Source organism: Mycteria americana, chromosome 11 (assembly GCF_035582795.1).
Source record: "Mycteria americana isolate JAX WOST 10 ecotype Jacksonville Zoo and Gardens chromosome 11, USCA_MyAme_1.0, whole genome shotgun sequence".
NCBI classification, from domain to species: Eukaryota; Metazoa; Chordata; class Aves; order Ciconiiformes; family Ciconiidae; genus Mycteria; species Mycteria americana.
In genome coordinates this window covers 11632603-11649059 of record NC_134375.1, presented here as the reverse complement: position 1 = coordinate 11649059, position 16457 = coordinate 11632603, and the positions used below count along the sequence as shown (strand labels likewise).

Here is a 16457-nt window from a genome sequence, read left to right as displayed (position 1 = left end):
ATGGAAAACAAAGAGCAAGATATGACTTCCGACATAGAAAGTATAAAATACAGGCTGAAGACAAATCATTAATGTCTGGTTGTCTCTCTGTGCGTGATAAAGGTCTTTACATATTTTTTTTTCTCTGTGTAGGGATTTTTCATATTATTTCTATCAAATTTCTTTGTAACAGATCATGCACTTCCTTGCTAAAAGGATGCAACGCTAGAGTGAACACCAGTCCTTAGTTCAGCGGTAAGGCAGTCACTAGTGATGCTGTTAAGGTTTCTGGGGTAGCTCAGAGATGTGTGTCGCCTCTTTACCTCCCCCAGCTGTAGTTTCTTTACTGACTTTTCTGTTCTTTTGACTGTCTTTTGAGGGGTTTTGTTTTTACCAGTACTGCCTGACTATTTTCACTTTCATATCTACGATTTGCAAGTGGCATTTGTCAGCTTTTCTATTTATGTTGCTTTCTGAAAACTCCAGCTGCCTTGGAGCTTGTTCTTGGCTCTCTTCCAGTGCCGCATCACATGCTGGTTCGCGATGTGCTCGGCGCTGCTGTACTCGCACCCGCTGCTCCGTTGTCCGTCTCGCTGTTGCAGCGGTTCGGCTGTCGGTTCTGCCGTTGTGTAAAGGGAAGCCCGGCAGCCATCTCCCCGGCTTTCACGGCCCGAGACCACGGCATGGCTTCCCCGGAGCAGCTGCCCTCTGCCTCCCTCAGGCGCGGAGGAAAGCTCGTCCTCCCCTCGGCGCGGAGGCTTGCGTTGCTGCAGCTCACAGCGAGGTCTCCTGATGCCGTCGGCGGGGTAAGCGGGCCTGGGCTGTGCTAGCAGCAGGAGGAATTGATTACAAACTCTACTCGAACGGTTGGGTGTTTCGCTTGGAAAAACTCCTGTTTCTCATTCTTCGCCTTGTCCCCGAGAGCGGCGAGGCGCCCCGCCGGGCGGCACTGCGCCGGTTCTCCGCCTCCCCTCAGGGATGCCCGCTGAGCCCGCGGGGGCCGGGCTCGCCTGAGAGACCCGGCCCAGGCCTGACCCCTCCGCCCGGGCGGGGCCGCCGCCGCCTCCCGACGTCCCGCCCCGGGCCGTGCCACGACAGCCCCGGGCGCCCCCCGCGCCCCGCCCCGCCGCCTCGCCCCGGCCCTTTGAGGCTGGCCGGGGCTCGGCTCGTGAGTGACGTGGCTGCACGCCCCATGACCGAAGGCTGGTCCTGCCTCCGGCTCGGCTCGGCCAATAGGAGCGGGGCGGGGCGGGCCCCGTTCCGGCCGCCGCCCGTCTTTCCCTTCCGCTGTTAAAGGAGACGCGTCGCGGAGGAGCGCGGGCGGGGGCTGCGAGCGGGCGGGGGAGCGGGCGGCCCCTTTAAACTATGCGCGCGGCGCGCGGGCGACCATGCAATGGCGGTCGCTGGTGCTGGGGCTGCTGCTGCTGAGGCTGGGGCTGCAGGCGCTGCTGGCGCTGCTGCCCGCGCTGGCGCCCGGCCTCTGCCTGCGCCGCCGTTTCCCCTTCCCCTTCCCGCCGCCGCCCGTCGCCCTCGGCCCGCCCGGCGCCGCCGCCGGCCCCGGCTCCTCGCACTGGGGCTCGCTGCTGCGGCGGGGCGGCGGCGGCGGGGCGGCGGGGGGTGACGAGTACGAGCAGCGGTACAGCGGCGCCTTCCCGCCCCAGCTGCGGGCCCGGCTGCGCGACGCCGCCCGCGGCATGTTCGTCTTCAGCTACGACAGCTACATGCAGCACGCCTTCCCGCGGGACGAGCTCGACCCCCTCCACTGCCGCGGCCGCGGCCCCGACCGCCACGACCCGTGAGTCGCCGGGCGGGGGCGGGGGGCCCGGGCCCGGGCGCGGCGGGGCCTGACGCTCGGCTCTTCTCTTCCAGCTCCAACCTCAACATCAACGACGTCCTGGGAAACTACTCGCTGACGCTGATCGACGCGCTGGACACCCTGGCGGTGAGTCCTCGGCGGGGCCCCGGGCGGGCGCCTCCAAAACCTGCCCGGGCCGGGAGCTGCTCGCCACACCTTAGCTAAGCTTCACGGCCAGGGGTCCTGCAGGGAAGGCTTCGGGCCGCCCGGCTGCCATGGCTGTGCTTTGCCGCACGGGAAGGCTCCGGAGCTGCTGCGTCACCCCGTAAAATGTAATCAGGAGGGAAGTTCAGGAGGTTCGTGCCGGCAGCTGGAGCGAACAAACTGAGTCAAAGGTACATTAATGTAGCTGGGATGTATTGCCACAGAGTAGTAATTCTGCTAATTAAACTCCGAAGACAGTGTCTTAGCAGGATATGGACGTTAATGCCTGAAAGGCTGAAGTCCCTTGATGAGAGGCTTTGAGAGATGAGAAACCCCAGATGCTCTTGAACATACGTGAGTCTCACTGGCTCAGTCCAGCTGTTAGCAGCGAAACGGGCGCCTGTTGCAGTTCACCGGGTGGTTTATTCCCAACCCTGGTGTGGGGAACCGGGAGTCAAAGCTTGCTCTCGGGCACAGAGCTTTGTTTAAGAGGGGCTGTGAAACTGCGGGTCTCAGCTGTGGGATGGTTGGATTGGGGTGGGAGTGTGGTCATGAGCTGTCCCCTCGACAGCAGGCAGCGTGCTGGAATGGACTTTGAAGGGAGGAGTTAAAGGGGAAAATGAGGATGTAGTACAGAGTTAATTTAGTCAATGTTCTCTTGAAGATGGGTCTTTGCTAGGTTCATCTGCCCTGGTACTGAACAACACTGATATTGTCCCTTGTTCTGAGGTTGAACCGATAACCATGGTAGATCTGATATCTCAACTCAGCTCCATATTTTTTTTAAAAAAAAAAGCTAGCGGAGCTGAAGAAGAGGGGTACTTGGTAGAGAAACTTGGTGAGAAGTTGAAGGAAGATGGCAACATAAAGTTTCAGGCTGGAGGGAGTTACTCCACAGTGTTTTCCAAGGACCTGCCATGGGACCAGTGCTGTTTAGTCTTTGTGTGTTAATGTTGTTAATGCAAAAAGTGCTGATATTTCATGTGGGGCTGCTGATAGAAATAGAGATCTTAACACAAAGAGCAGGGAGATGACATCGTGAGGAACCAATTAAAATTGTAACGACCTTCAGCAATATGAAGTAAAAGGTCTAATAGTTTGTAAGTGAGAGGTTATTGAGTCTTTCACTTCTGAGGAGAAGGCGGTGCTGGGTGTATACTAGCTAACAGTATAAAATCTAGCAGTGTTGCACATGCAGGGAAGGATAAGAGTACTTGGAGATGTATCAGCAGAGATTTCCAGAAGAGACAAAGGAAATTTTGGAACTCTCCCCCAAAGCTCAGGTGAGATCTCTTTCAGGATACTGCCGTCACTCTGGTGTTCAGGAAGGGTAGATTTGAACTGGGACATGCATGGGTTGCTGAGAGATATGTCAGGAGGAAAGTTAGTCTTATTCAAGATGACTGTAAGAGCTCTGATTATGTTGCTTGGTGGAGAGGGCCTGACCGACACGTGAATCTGTACGAAAAGTGGTGAAAGGAAGGAGGGGAAAAAGCTGTAAGGCTGCTTCTCACCTGCTAAAACAGACCACCATATGCATTTCTGATAACATTTGAAGATAATGTGAGAAGCAACTCAGTTTTATGTTAGTAGTACCGGTAGTATGGTATCATGGAGGAGAGCCCCTTCCTTGAACTCCTTATGCATGTTTAGAGAACCCCTTAGGTTTCCTTAGTCTCATTTTTGCAGCCAGGGCAGATCCTTGGCCTTCTGGAGTGCTGGGGCCCACTGATGCACTGGATCCACGGTGTGTTTCTCTTCTCTTGTGCAGAAGGTGGGGTGTGCAAGGGCTGTATGTGCGCTTTGGGTTATAAAATACTTCCCATTGCTACAATGGAATTGCAGCTCTGTGGTGAGGAGGTCTCAGCTGTTTAACTGAATGCAGCAGCAATGAACAGAACTGAAAGCAGGAAGTGAGGAAAACATTGGTTTTAACTGAAACAGTAGTTAGGAATTGGTGCTACGTGGCTGATGGTGTGTTGGCTAAACAGTTGCCTTCCTGTCCTCATTCACCAGTGGCTCAGTGTCCTATCCATACCTTTTGGGGCAGTACCTAACTTTTTTCCTCAAATATAAAACTTCTGGTTCCTAGAGTCTCTTGTGTTTCAGAAGCTTGTGCATGGAGAAAGCCTATTTAACTCTTCATCTGCTCAGATCGAGCATGTGAACGCTTTCCCACTAGGTCTGGGTAACGGGAAGAGCAGGCTGGCTGGCACATGGTGCTTTGATGGTTAAAGAGCTAGGTAGGTTCCTTGTACACTGAGGAAACAGTTATCGCAAACTTATGCAAGCGGGAACCTGTGTTTTCCTTCCACATTCCTGCTTCCTTGAAGCTGGGGCTGAATCTACATCTGTCTCTGGATATAGTGGAAATCAATTGCTAAGGTGTACCTATAGAAAACTGCCATGAGGGAACTCCTGGGCATGGCATGCAGTGTTGAGTCAAAAGCCTGAAGGGTTGGACTGCCCTGGTCGAATAAATGTCAAATCAGACTTCATTGTTCTGCAAGTTGTGTTACCTTTTAAGCTAAATTTAACTCTTAAACTGATAGTTTAAGCAGTTAAAACACTCAGTGTGCTAGATCTTAAGAGTTTAGACTCCTGCTCTAAGAGATCACCCACAAGGCTGATGTTGGGGATTGTACATGAGTGTACAAGACTACATGGGTGCATAGATTAGTAAAATGGACAAAAATATATCTTGCGGATTCCCCTGTTTTAATGTGCTTTTTAGAAAATACACTTTTACATGTCAGTAGGATGGGTAACTTTCTGGAAAGTCTTTCTAGCAGGAGCTTGAAGCACTCTGTTCTATATCTAGTTAATGTGACTGTTAGTCTAAAATGTGAACTTGCCATTCTCTTCCCCAACCCTCTTCTGAAGCAACAGTTAGACAAAATAGCTTTGTTTTTATGTAAAAGGTAATGGGAAACTCCTCAGAATTCCAGAAAGCAGTGAAGTTGGTGATTGACACGGTTTCATTTGATAAAGACTCAACGGTCCAAGTTTTTGAGGCAACGATCAGGTACGTTGCTCTAAGTTTTTGTCTTTAAAACAGTAACAAGGGTAAATACTTGGTGTGCATGTATGGGAGAACCAAAGTAAAATCATTGATAAGGATGTCTTTGGTAGTCTTTATTCCATAAATGTTCCTTGAGTCAGGTTTTTTTTAACCTTTTATGAAAATATTCCATCCTTTCATAATTAAAACAATTTTAATGAGTCACATGTGACTTGAAGCAGTGATACAGTGGTAGTGACAACTGTGTTTGGCTTGCAGACCGCCACTTTTTTGTTGTCGCTCTTGCAGCAGAGACTCAGATCCGTGCACAACAAACAATCCTGCTGACAGTTTTCCTTGTTTTGGTTTTCTTCCATGGACCTTCTGCTTGCTTTCACTTTCGTTTTGGATTAAAAACAGGCCTGTCTGTCTTGAAGATGAGTTTAAGATACTGTCTGATTTTAAGTGGCTTCATTTTCTGAATGTCTTAAACATGTTTATTCAATTGCTGCTTAACTTGGCTAGGCTTTCTTTTTTCTGAATACTAAGTTTATATAATAACCTCACTGCCATTTGTGGGGGCAAGGAGGTCTTCACTCATAAATAGACTTGGCATGTTGTAAGGAGCTACTGGGTTAGGTAAAGTTTGCAGAACCGGATTTTGGGATTACTGTGGGTGACAAGCCACCTGACTTCTAGATGTTTTCACTACTGGTGGGGAACAAAGCAAATCTCTTTCTGTAGTGCTTGTAAGGTGCACAAAGTAATACTTCTGTTAAACGTGGTACTGGTAAGGGTTTAGCTGAAGAACTAGGTTCAGATCAGATCTAAAAACTGAAGATCTCTTCCTTTTCCTATAGGGTTTTGGGAAGCCTGCTTTCTGCCCATATAATAATTACAGATACCAAACAGCCGTTTGGTGATATGACCATTAAGGATTATGACAATGAACTGTTGCACATGGCTCATGACCTAGCAGTGAGACTACTTCCAGCCTTTGAGAACACCAAAACTGGAATTCCATACCCTCGCGTAAGTAAGCGCATTAGCACAGCAGGGAAATAATCTAAAAGTAGTAATTCAACTGTCCTGCAACTCGAATTCTGTGCCCTGTGTGTGCCTTTATATGTGCACTTGGGGTATTGAACCTGCTCTAAGTTACATTAAAACGGCGTGGGGGGGAAACTGCACTGAGTTACGGTGATGAGGATGATATATATTGCTCCTGACGTCTAGTAAATGTTTTCTTTAGGCTTTTTTTTTCACTCTGTATATATTGTTCCGTATGGGTCGGTAGTCATTTGTTTCTGTGCTGTTTGGCTGGAATGTGCCCTGCCCTGGGCTTTCTTCCTATATATCATGCAGCAACAAACAATGTTGTCATTAAGAAGGTTAACAAGAAATACTGTAAAGGTAAGTAGCCTAGGAAAGTGACTTTATTGGTGACTTGGTACTAAGATAATTGTGATAAAATAAAACTAATGTAAAATATTTGTCATACTTGGCTTGGAATTTGTAATTTTCTTGAATATTGCTCAGTGAGTACTCAAGAGTACTGCGGTATTCTTGAATACTGCATCCTCTCGCTTTAAGCAGATGCAGTTCTCAAGGAGAAGGATGTCAGTTCTAGTGGAGCAACTCTATAAACTGTAAAACTAGTTAGCACTTGCCTGACTACTTTTAATTTCTGGGGACAGCAGCACTGCTTTTCCTCCAGACCTGTCAGGCTGTAGAAACATGAACTTTCACTTCTGTTCAGAGTCTGGTAAAGCAGTTGAGGGTGATGTAACTTCCCTTCAGCATTTTGTTCCATGGGGAAGTTGAGGAGCATTCACTGAGGAAACTCTTGGTTTCAAGAGCACTAAATGAGGGTACCTGAATGTTTAGTAGAAATGATGAAAAAGTGGACTGAAATTTGGAAGGATTAGCAAGAATAAGAGTAGCAAAATTAGAATCGCCCACCTTGAGCATGACGTTATAAAGTTGGAAGATGAATTTCAGGAATTCTTCAGGAAAGCTTTTTGACCAAACAGCGATATGCTGGCTTTCTAACTATATACACATTGCACGCTACATATTGCAAAAACTAATAAAAAGGCTTTATAATAAATATAAGACTGCAGATGAGAGCACAGCTGTATGAGGTGCAGCCTGCCTTCTTGCTGTTAGCACTCTCTCTACCTGCTTCACAGGTCAATCTGAAGAAGGGGGTACCTCCAGACAGCAATAATGAAACTTGTACTGCAGGAGCCGGTTCCTTGCTGGTGGAGTTTGGTATCCTTAGCAGGCTGCTTGGCGATTCCACATTTGAATGGGTGGCCAGGAGAGCTGTCAAAGCACTCTGGAGTCTCAGGAGCAATAACACCGGACTGCTAGGTAATCTCCTCTGAGGTGATGCTATATTGACTGGCTCCCTGTTTTAACCTACCTCAGTCTCCTGTAGCAGAATGGCATCATACTACAGGTTTCTTTCATATATCGTAAACTTTGTCGATCTGCTTCCTCTGTAGCTGTTGAGTGATGCTCTTCTTGTGTACTCGTAGTTTGTGTTGACCAAATGGCACTTTGTAATTTTATAAGAAAAATGGAGTATCTGAGTGACTTCTTAGGGCACAGATTTCCAAACACAAATTTTTCATGAAACTGGGAGATGAAACTGAAGTTCTTGCATTTGTATCCCCATTAATATAATTTAGATTGTCAGATGACTAAAAGTACTTAAAACAGCTGCATATGTGTGCTGGTTCTTTGGATGAAGGCATTGTAACACTTTATTTTGGTAGTAATCTTTGATCATTCCTCCTTAAGATCTTTTTGAAGATGTCATATTTCTAAGTTCTGGTTCTTGATTTTTTTTCTCTGATGTACTTCGCAACTTTACACTAAACTTGTCTGTTCTGAAAGGAAATGTTGTGAATATTCAAACTGGTCATTGGGTTGGAAAGCAAAGTGGATTGGGAGCGGGGTCAGATTCATTCTATGAATACCTTCTGAAGTCTTACATCCTCTTTGGAGAAAAGGAAGACTTGGAGATGTTCAATGATGCTTATCGGAACATTCAGAACCACTTAAGAAGAGGGTATGTTATTTCGTATGAGTATCAATTCTTTAAGCAATGAGTACTCCAGCAAGATATGAAAGATTGTATAGTGTTTTGTCTTATGCTCTAGAAAATCTGTGTTCTCTTTTTTTCTTTAAAAAACAAGATCTTATTTCTGTGGCAGTCACTGTGGAAATAAATGTTGACGTTCCCTTCACTCCTTAGTCAGCTGATCTGTATAGCATTATTGGTGCAAAGAAGCTAAACTGTTACAGTCCAAGTTAGTAAATGCTAGGCTGTAGAACTGCAAAGGAAAGGTATTAAATTGGCTGGTTTAGGACTTCTTAACGCCTGATCTTACCTAGCATGACTTTTTGGTAGAGATTCTGCTGACATAACTTTAGGATGTGATGTACATACCTTTATGAATTAATTTTTCTGAGAGCATGACTGACATTTTGGTTCTTTTCTAAAAAAATGGCTTTGAGCCTAGCACAACAAATCTGTGGCTCATTCTCTTTGCTGGTGGCAGTGCTGTGAAATGAAACGTGCATTGTATTCTTCTAAAATAGTGAATATTTACACATGCTTATTGTTACTTGGCAGTCGAGAAGCTTGCAATGAAGGTGAAGGTGACCCTCCCTTGTACGTTAACGTAAACATGTTCACAGGACAGCTGATGAACACATGGATTGACTCTTTGCAAGCCTTTTTTCCTGGACTACAGGTAAACTGTCATTCTGTTAAAGACCAAACAACACAGTAGAGAGGTGTCAGAAAGGCTCATTCTAATCCTAGGCTGTGAATGAGTCTAAGCATCTCTTCTGAGGTGAGCTTCAACCTGTGGGTTTACATCTGGCTGCTCTGATAAGAGAGTCTTAGGGCGGTTCAGCTTCTGCATCAGCATAATGATATTGGAAGGCCTGGCCTGCTCTCTACTAGATTTGAGATACTTTCAACTTTTCTTATTTAACCTCAGCATTTGTATACCATGCTGTGAGACTGAGCTCCGCTAAAGCTTTTAGTGTGAAGGAATGAATACATTAGCTTTTTTTTTTTTTTTTGTGGGTTTTTTTTTTTCTGTCTTTCCTTATGAGGGGAGTGTTTTATTTTATGGCATGTTCTTATACAGAGCGGAAAGCAATTTGCTGGCTTGCAGTATTAAGCGTGCATGTTTATGGCTGTTGTTATGCCTAGGTATTGATAGGAGATGTGGAAGATGCGATTTGTCTCCATGCTTTTTACTATGCCATATGGAAACGATACGGAGCTCTCCCAGAAAGATACAACTGGCAATTGCAAGCACCGGATGTTCCCTTTTATCCGCTGAGGCCCGAGTTAGTGGAATCCACCTATCTTCTTTATCAGGTACTTGACTTTTCTGAGCTTACAGCTCATGTTTTGGCAAAAATGGTTTTGTTCAGAAAGTCACTTTTTCTACCCCTAGCCTGCTAAAATTTGGTGCCTCTGGATCTGCCTGCTCTTATATGGAGGTCTCTGTTTAGGCACTAGATTGTTATGCAATGTAGTTGCTGTGTTGTTTGCTTAAAAAATAGCCTTTTTTATAAGACAGACAAAAACGAGACTAAACAACCTTTTCGAAAAATAGCTGGCAGATTTTTACAATGTAGAGACTTGTGACTTCTTAATAGAAATTGTTGAAGTAGATGTAATAGCTTTCCTTGCTATATTGTCTAAGCACAGGCTCCAACTGGCAGAAAACTAAAATAACTTCCTGGCTGTAAGGAAGCTATCAAAGAGTTTGAATTTATTACAAGTTTTATTAGGATTTGCACTAAAGCAAATGTGAGAAGCTTGCACAGAGTAATCTAAGTCATGTTCCTATAAAGATAAGTTTACTGTAATACATGAGAATCTGATACTACTAGGCCTTTGTTATAACTGTTATTTTTACAAGATTTTGAAATTGCTGACTCTAACTCTTGTCTCTCTTCCTTATTTAGGCCACAAAGAACCCATTTTACCTTCATGTGGGAATGGATATTCTGCAGAGTTTGGAAAAATACACAAAAGCAAAGTCAGTCTTCAATGTTCTTTGTCTTCTCTCACTGCTATATACCTATATTTTATTATATAAATGTCATATAGAATACCATCTGCCAAATGTAGGTAAACCAGAAAGCCCAACACTCCATGAAAGCCACAACTGATGTATTATTTATTGAGCTGTTATTTTTCTTTCTCATCTGAAAATGAAATTATAGTCCAGTGACAACTTTATGCCTTCAGAATTTTAGAACTACCTTTCAAAATGCATTGTTGATGATCAGTTGGTAGTTTGTTTTTTTTTTCTATGGACCCTGCAAGAATATTTCGAGCTTCATGGGCCATGGCATTTAACTAAACTGGAGGGATGGCTTCTAAGATAGATGCTGTTGCATATCAGCTTTCATCTCAAGACAGTAACAGCGAATCCTGACTGTAATACTGAGTATCTGAACTTCTTGCAAGACTGAGGGAAGATAGTGAATTTTTATTCAACTGTTGGTATTTACTGATTTTGTAGACAAGTCTCTACTAACCATAGGACAGTATAAAACAGTGCCATTCCGCAGTTAAGTGGGATTCAGATGCTGTGTAGGGGGTTGACTGAAAAAATTACAAGTGCACTGTGTGACAGCTTGCAGCTTCACCATTTGTTAAGTGTCGGTGGGAGGGAAGAGTGGGTAGCTCAGCAAGAAACCTTTACGTGAGACCAGGCTTCCAGACCTGGGTTTCTCATGTGCTCAGCATGGGGAGATTACCTGTTTTGTGCAGGGTGCCTTGAGAGTGTCTTGCTTCTTTGAGAGACTCTTAATAAATCTGCACAATGGAATAGATGAACCACAGGGTCAGTGATTACAGTCTCATCAGAATAGCAGAAATTGATAATCAGTGCTTACTTATGAAGGAGACTTGTTTCATTTTAACTTCACCCCTAGTGACAATTGGAATGGTCTGAAGTTAAGGAGTATCTAGGGAGCGCTTCGAGATCGGAGTGTGTGGGAACTAAACCCAAACTAATCTTAAATCTTGCAGGTGTGGCTATGCCACATTACACCACGTTGTAGAGAAGACAAAGGAAGATCGAATGGAGAGCTTTTTTCTCAGTGAAACATGTAAATATTTGTACCTGGTATGTATACGTTCTTCATTTCAAAGATACTCTCTTGTATGCGCTGTGCACAAACGTGATGCAGCGAGGAGGCAGGACATTGTTAATTAGAAACTGTGCTGCGCTCTGGAGAAGAAAGGGGTTTAGATATCGGAGTGTATCAGAGAATGCGCTGCTCTTCTTTCTTTGACCCTACCCTAATCTTGGAGGTTTGGGCAGCTGCTGGCTGGAGAGCTGGCAGCTCTTTTGTGGGGCAGCTGGAAAGAAGAGGAAGCGAGACTGAAGGAAGCTACTGCTCAGCTCTGAGCTAAATTACTGCTTGTAGCCATTTTGCCTGCCTCGCAGCAGCCTCTGATTTCTCTCTATCAGCCTTTGGCAGTCACAGGAGAAAGCATTTGAGCCAACAGTGCTTAAGCTACACCTCTCAATCTCCTTTAGTGTAGAAAAACAAATAAATCTGTGACTGAACGGAAACAGTGGCTGCCAGCCTAGAAATGCTGGCGTAGTGCAGCTTAGAAAAATAAGAGCATTTTAAGTTGTGTGAGAAGTTTTTCTTTTGCTCTCTCCTTTTAACTGTTAAAATAAATCCATTGCATTAAAACTATTTATTTCCATTTGCTCTAACAGTAGTTACCCATTTAGCACTAAAGGGTATGCTTTTTGTGTGATCCTTCAAATGCATGAGTGCCTGTGGTTTAACTTATTTTTGATGGGACATAAAGAATGTTGCACATATACTATAGCTGTCTCTCCCATCTCTTGTTTAGTTGTTTGACGAAGAAAATCCACTGCATAAATCTGGAAATAAGTATATGTTTACTACTGAGGGACATATTGTGTCTGTGGATGAACGTTTTCGTAACTCACTGTGGCAAGACATCCTCCCTGGAGAAGAGGACAGCGCAGAAAAAATTAAACCTAATGAATTAAAGGCAGTCAACTTCAGTTCTAATGTAAGGAATACAGAGTGTTCCTGGTTATGTCACTGGAGAAGGGATGTATGTTGAACTGGGTTAGGCAGTAGAAAAAGAGCCATTTGGAAGTGTTACTTCAGGGCTCTGCAGCGTTTCCTTTACCAATGTCAAATATCTGAGAAGCTCCCTTGTGAAAAACACTTCCAGTAGTGGAATGAATGGATTAGGATAATGGGAGAGTGATTATGTTGAAGGTGAAACCTGTCCCCTTTTAAGTATTTTGCAGCAATTAGTTTGTTCTTTGTTAATTTATTTCCAATTATTTTTCCCTTCCCCTTTTTTTTTTCCCTTTAAAATCTTCCAGTGTTGCTGTGATGGGGAAAGAGAAAAGCAGAGGGTCATTTAAACAGAGCTTTTTTTCCCCTCAGAATTGTTTTGAGGCATGTAAAGGTGACCTTTCTTAGCTAGGCATCAACTGAGTACAGAGCTATGGATCCGGTGCCTATCACCAACCAAAATAGATATGTTTTTAATACAGAACAATTTTTTAAAATCTCTGCTAGTAGGTTCTAGCATGGTTCCTTTCCTCCTCCCCCCAGTCCTGCAGAAAAAGAGCATTATTTTAAAAACATTCACAGTTGTCATAGTGAAGGAAGTCTCAGTTGAATAACAAGCTGCAGTAGTTTGGTGTGTATTTGGAAGCTTGCAGCCTGCGCTAAGGAAACACTTGCTGTTCATTTATGTGGTTTGTGCTGTAAGTTTGCAAAGAGTGAGGGAGAGTCAGGACCAAAAGTGCTGTTGGGTAGAATTCTCTGTACAGGAAGGAAATCTATGGTTACTGATGCTGAAACACCTGCTAGATTACAGAGGGTATGGGATTGCCTGTTTTCGTATTTGAGTTCTTAAAAATACTCTCATTTTGTTAACAGTGTAACAGAGTTCCTGATGAGAGGAGATACTTACTGCCGTTGAAGAGTAACTACATGAGACAGATTGATCGAATGGTGGGCTTGATCTGAATGGTTCTTCAGAGTAACTTTTGTCATATGTCAGGAGGAGCATGGGATTTGGCTGTAGACATCCCTCTCCTCTTCAGCTACACACCTGCATATGCTGAGTCACTTGGGTATCCCCCATGCTTGTTAGTTTTCAGTTATGGACATGAAGGGAGATCAAGTTCTCTTACGAGTTCTGTCTTCTGAACTGTGGTAACTCCATGTGCCACCTGAATAGAGATTTCTTGTTTTAAGACTTCCTATGAAAAATGTTGTTGCAAATGAAGGCTGAATATACTTTTTAAAAAAAAAAAAAAAAAAAAAAAAGAAAAGAAAATTGGCACGTGCCACTTGGCTACCTCTTTGTAGCTGTATTGCAAATGTCCCTTTAGAAAAGGGTCTAGTATTTAATTTGAAATGATCTTGGGATTGGGGAAGGAATGGGAAAGTGCAATTTCTTACACCAAGTTTAATCATTGAATTATTCTGACTAGCAATACACAACCTTAAGTACTACTCAGGTAGGAGGAACCCACTGGTAATGGGTTTTGCTGAAACAAAAACGCTGTATCTAGAATACTATCTTGAAAAGATAACTCCTGATCATATAAGAAGCTATGAGTGTAGTCATGGTATCCCTCATATACACAGTTGCATAGAACTGCACGGTTGCAAGAGCCTGTGGCTACAAAAACCAGTAATAAAACAAATCAGGTGCCTTTTTTTGTAAGGGTGTGGGGGGGAGGGAAGGGGAAATTGCAAAGCCACTCAGCTGTACAAGCAGCTAACTTTATATAGCTTAGCTGAGCAGAAGTTCCAGAATTTTCATTGTTTGCCATGTATTTAGTGCCTTTTCAGGAGAGATGCTGCTAAGAACTGGTATAATAGTACATGAAGAACAAACTATTTCACATTCCTGACAGCATTAATATGTTAGTGCCTTAAGTTTTCTTCACTAGCAGGAAAAACTGAGCTTGATTGGGAAGGTGGATAAAGTATTTCTGATTAGCTGGTTACAAAATACAGTGGATCCCAAAGTAACTTAAAAAGTAACTTGTATATGAGATGACTTCTTTGGGGTTTTTTGGGGGTTGTTCTTTTGTTTGGTTGGGTTTTTTTGTTTTTGGGGTTTTTTTTGTTCTGTTTTTATTTTAAAGATACTGGAAGAATATCAACTGCTGTGCCCATCCCAAAGAATACTTTTGGGCTGGATTTATTCTCAGTGTCAGTTTACTTAGTAACGGGGCTGCCTCCGCATCACCCTGGGGATGGAGTTAGTAAGAGGTCTGAGCCTGCAGTATGCTAACTTCCCTCTGCCACCAGACAGTTTGCTATATGCTATCGTAACAGGGTCACGGCTGCAGCAGCTCTCGATGCTGACTGTAGTGCTATACTGTACCTGTAAGCTGTGCCTGTTGGTCCAGTGAGGAATGGTGAAAAAATGCTGTTGCTTCATCCCACCATCTTAAAATACAGCTCGGATATGATTGAGGAATAACTGTCTATGAACTTTCAGGAAGAAAGCAGTTAAATTCAGGCAGGGCTGTTGAGGGATGAAAACAAACTGAGGCCAAAACAACTTATTGTAGATATAACAGTTGGGTTTTTTCAGCGCCTTCCCATTGCTTACATGCTTCTTACTTTTGACTACAGTTGAAGTAGTTGAATGTTACTGTTGGGTTAATTATTTTTAAATTAAGGCTTAAATATAAGGGCAAACTTGATCTGCTGTATTTTCACCTTCTTATAACGACATCGGTTTTCATAAACCGTATGTTGCAACTCAAAACATTTCTAATAAATATGAAGTTAGTGCTGAAGAGGTTATTGTTTGAATCTTTTAGTATACAGATGCATCTCAGGGACTTCGTTGTAGAATCTTCTATTCCATGATAGCTGGATCTTGTATTCAGGCAAAAAAAAAAAAAAATCCTGTCTTCTTAGTCTTACTCTGTGTGTTTTAAGGGGGGGGAGGGTTGGAGGCGGGAGAGAGAAATGTGTTAAGATTTCCTAAAACATTGCAATAGAATCGGTTGCCTTGATATTTGAGGCAGCTGGCAATTCCAGCCCCTGTAGAATTGGCTTTGCAAACCTATTACTGGAATGTCTTAGTTGCCTATTTCAAAGCAAAACGTAAATTCAAGGTGTTATGATCCAAAGAGGTATTGGGAGAGGTTCAAGGTATAGCTTCTTAACCAGTAAACATTGCCTGGGCATGCAGGAATGCTTCAGCTTGTGAACATGTAAAGAAGTGCAGGAGGATGCGTAAAGGGAATGCTTTCTGGCAACTGAGGGAGACAGAAAGCAAAAATGTCTGGGCTTTCTGAAATGCTGCTACTGGGCCAGATCTTCTAATTGCAGCTCTGAAATGAGGAGTGCTTGGTAATGTGGAAGCCAAACGCAGCAGTCCACAACTGGCCATTTAAAATCACGGTGTAGCAGATGCCAGGATGGACATTGCCCTAGGTGTGTTGGTGGCTGCTTCTGGTAATGATTTTTCCCTGACTCGCAGATTAACTCTCTGAATGTGCATTATATACGTTGCAATTGCCTCTCAGTGTTTTGTGCCTTCTGAAGCACCCAAACCCTGGTAAGGGTTCCAGCTGAGTGTTATGCACAGAAATCTGTTTCAGAGTTTTCCTCAGAGAATTACACAACTATAGTGAAGTCGCACAACTGTTCTGCCACTGTGCTTTTCCCTCTTGTATATTGCCAGAAATAGAGTGAGAGGTAGCTGTAGAATGGGAACAGTATAGGCAGGTATTGCAGCCTTTCAACCCTTAGTGACTTGGGCCGTCAGTTACAGTGCCAAATAGAATATGGTCAGCTTCTCGTTAGGAACTACATTGAAATTTGTGTTGCCAAGGTGATCCGACAGTCATCTTTCCATAGGAACGGTTTTTGTCTAGAAGAAGACTGGTGCTGACTATGTGGTTAAAAGGCTTTGTATTCTTTAAGGAATCAGTTTTTCTTCCTCTTTGTTTTAAAAATGCTTTGATATGTTTTTACTCTGTAATGACAGGGCATGTGTTATGCACTAAAATTAAAACTTTTGTATAAGCCAATGATACCAAAATGAAATTGATAACACTGCTGGAATAACTTACTGAAACAGACTTTTGTATTTCTTGGTATAATGTGCAATATAAATTTTTCCTAATTAAAAATGCAATGTATGCTTAATTGTTGTTTTTCCATGAAGTATTTAATTGGGGATGGGAAATTTTTAAGAGGACCAAATGCTCTTTCCTGAAATGTCATAAATTTTCAAAACTGAGCTTAAATTTTACAAATCTGCATTAAAAAATTGTGTATTTGACCACTTTTATGTGTGTGTTTCTTATAGTTGTAGTTCTTGTAAGGCCATTGTGAAGCTTGCAGGCGATCTCCCGAACGCAGGGAAAAGATGAATTT

At 43.6% G+C, this 16457-nt stretch overlaps 1 protein-coding gene across 1 annotated transcript; it reads left to right on the top strand.

Moving 5' to 3' along the window:
• The first annotated feature begins 1257 nt into the window (after window positions 1-1257).
• On the top strand, window positions 1258-16367 carry EDEM1 (ER degradation enhancing alpha-mannosidase like protein 1). Its single transcript, XM_075513790.1, has 12 exons — window positions 1258-1774; window positions 1849-1921; window positions 4900-5003; window positions 5840-6011; window positions 7172-7355; window positions 7884-8058; window positions 8626-8746; window positions 9217-9387; window positions 9984-10057; window positions 11059-11155; window positions 11902-12087; window positions 12978-16367. The coding sequence occupies exons 1-12, from the start codon at window positions 1368-1370 to the stop codon at window positions 13065-13067; spliced, it is 1854 nt and encodes a 617-aa protein (XP_075369905.1). The 5' UTR covers window positions 1258-1367; the 3' UTR covers window positions 13068-16367.
• Window positions 16368-16457: the final 90 nt, after the last annotated feature.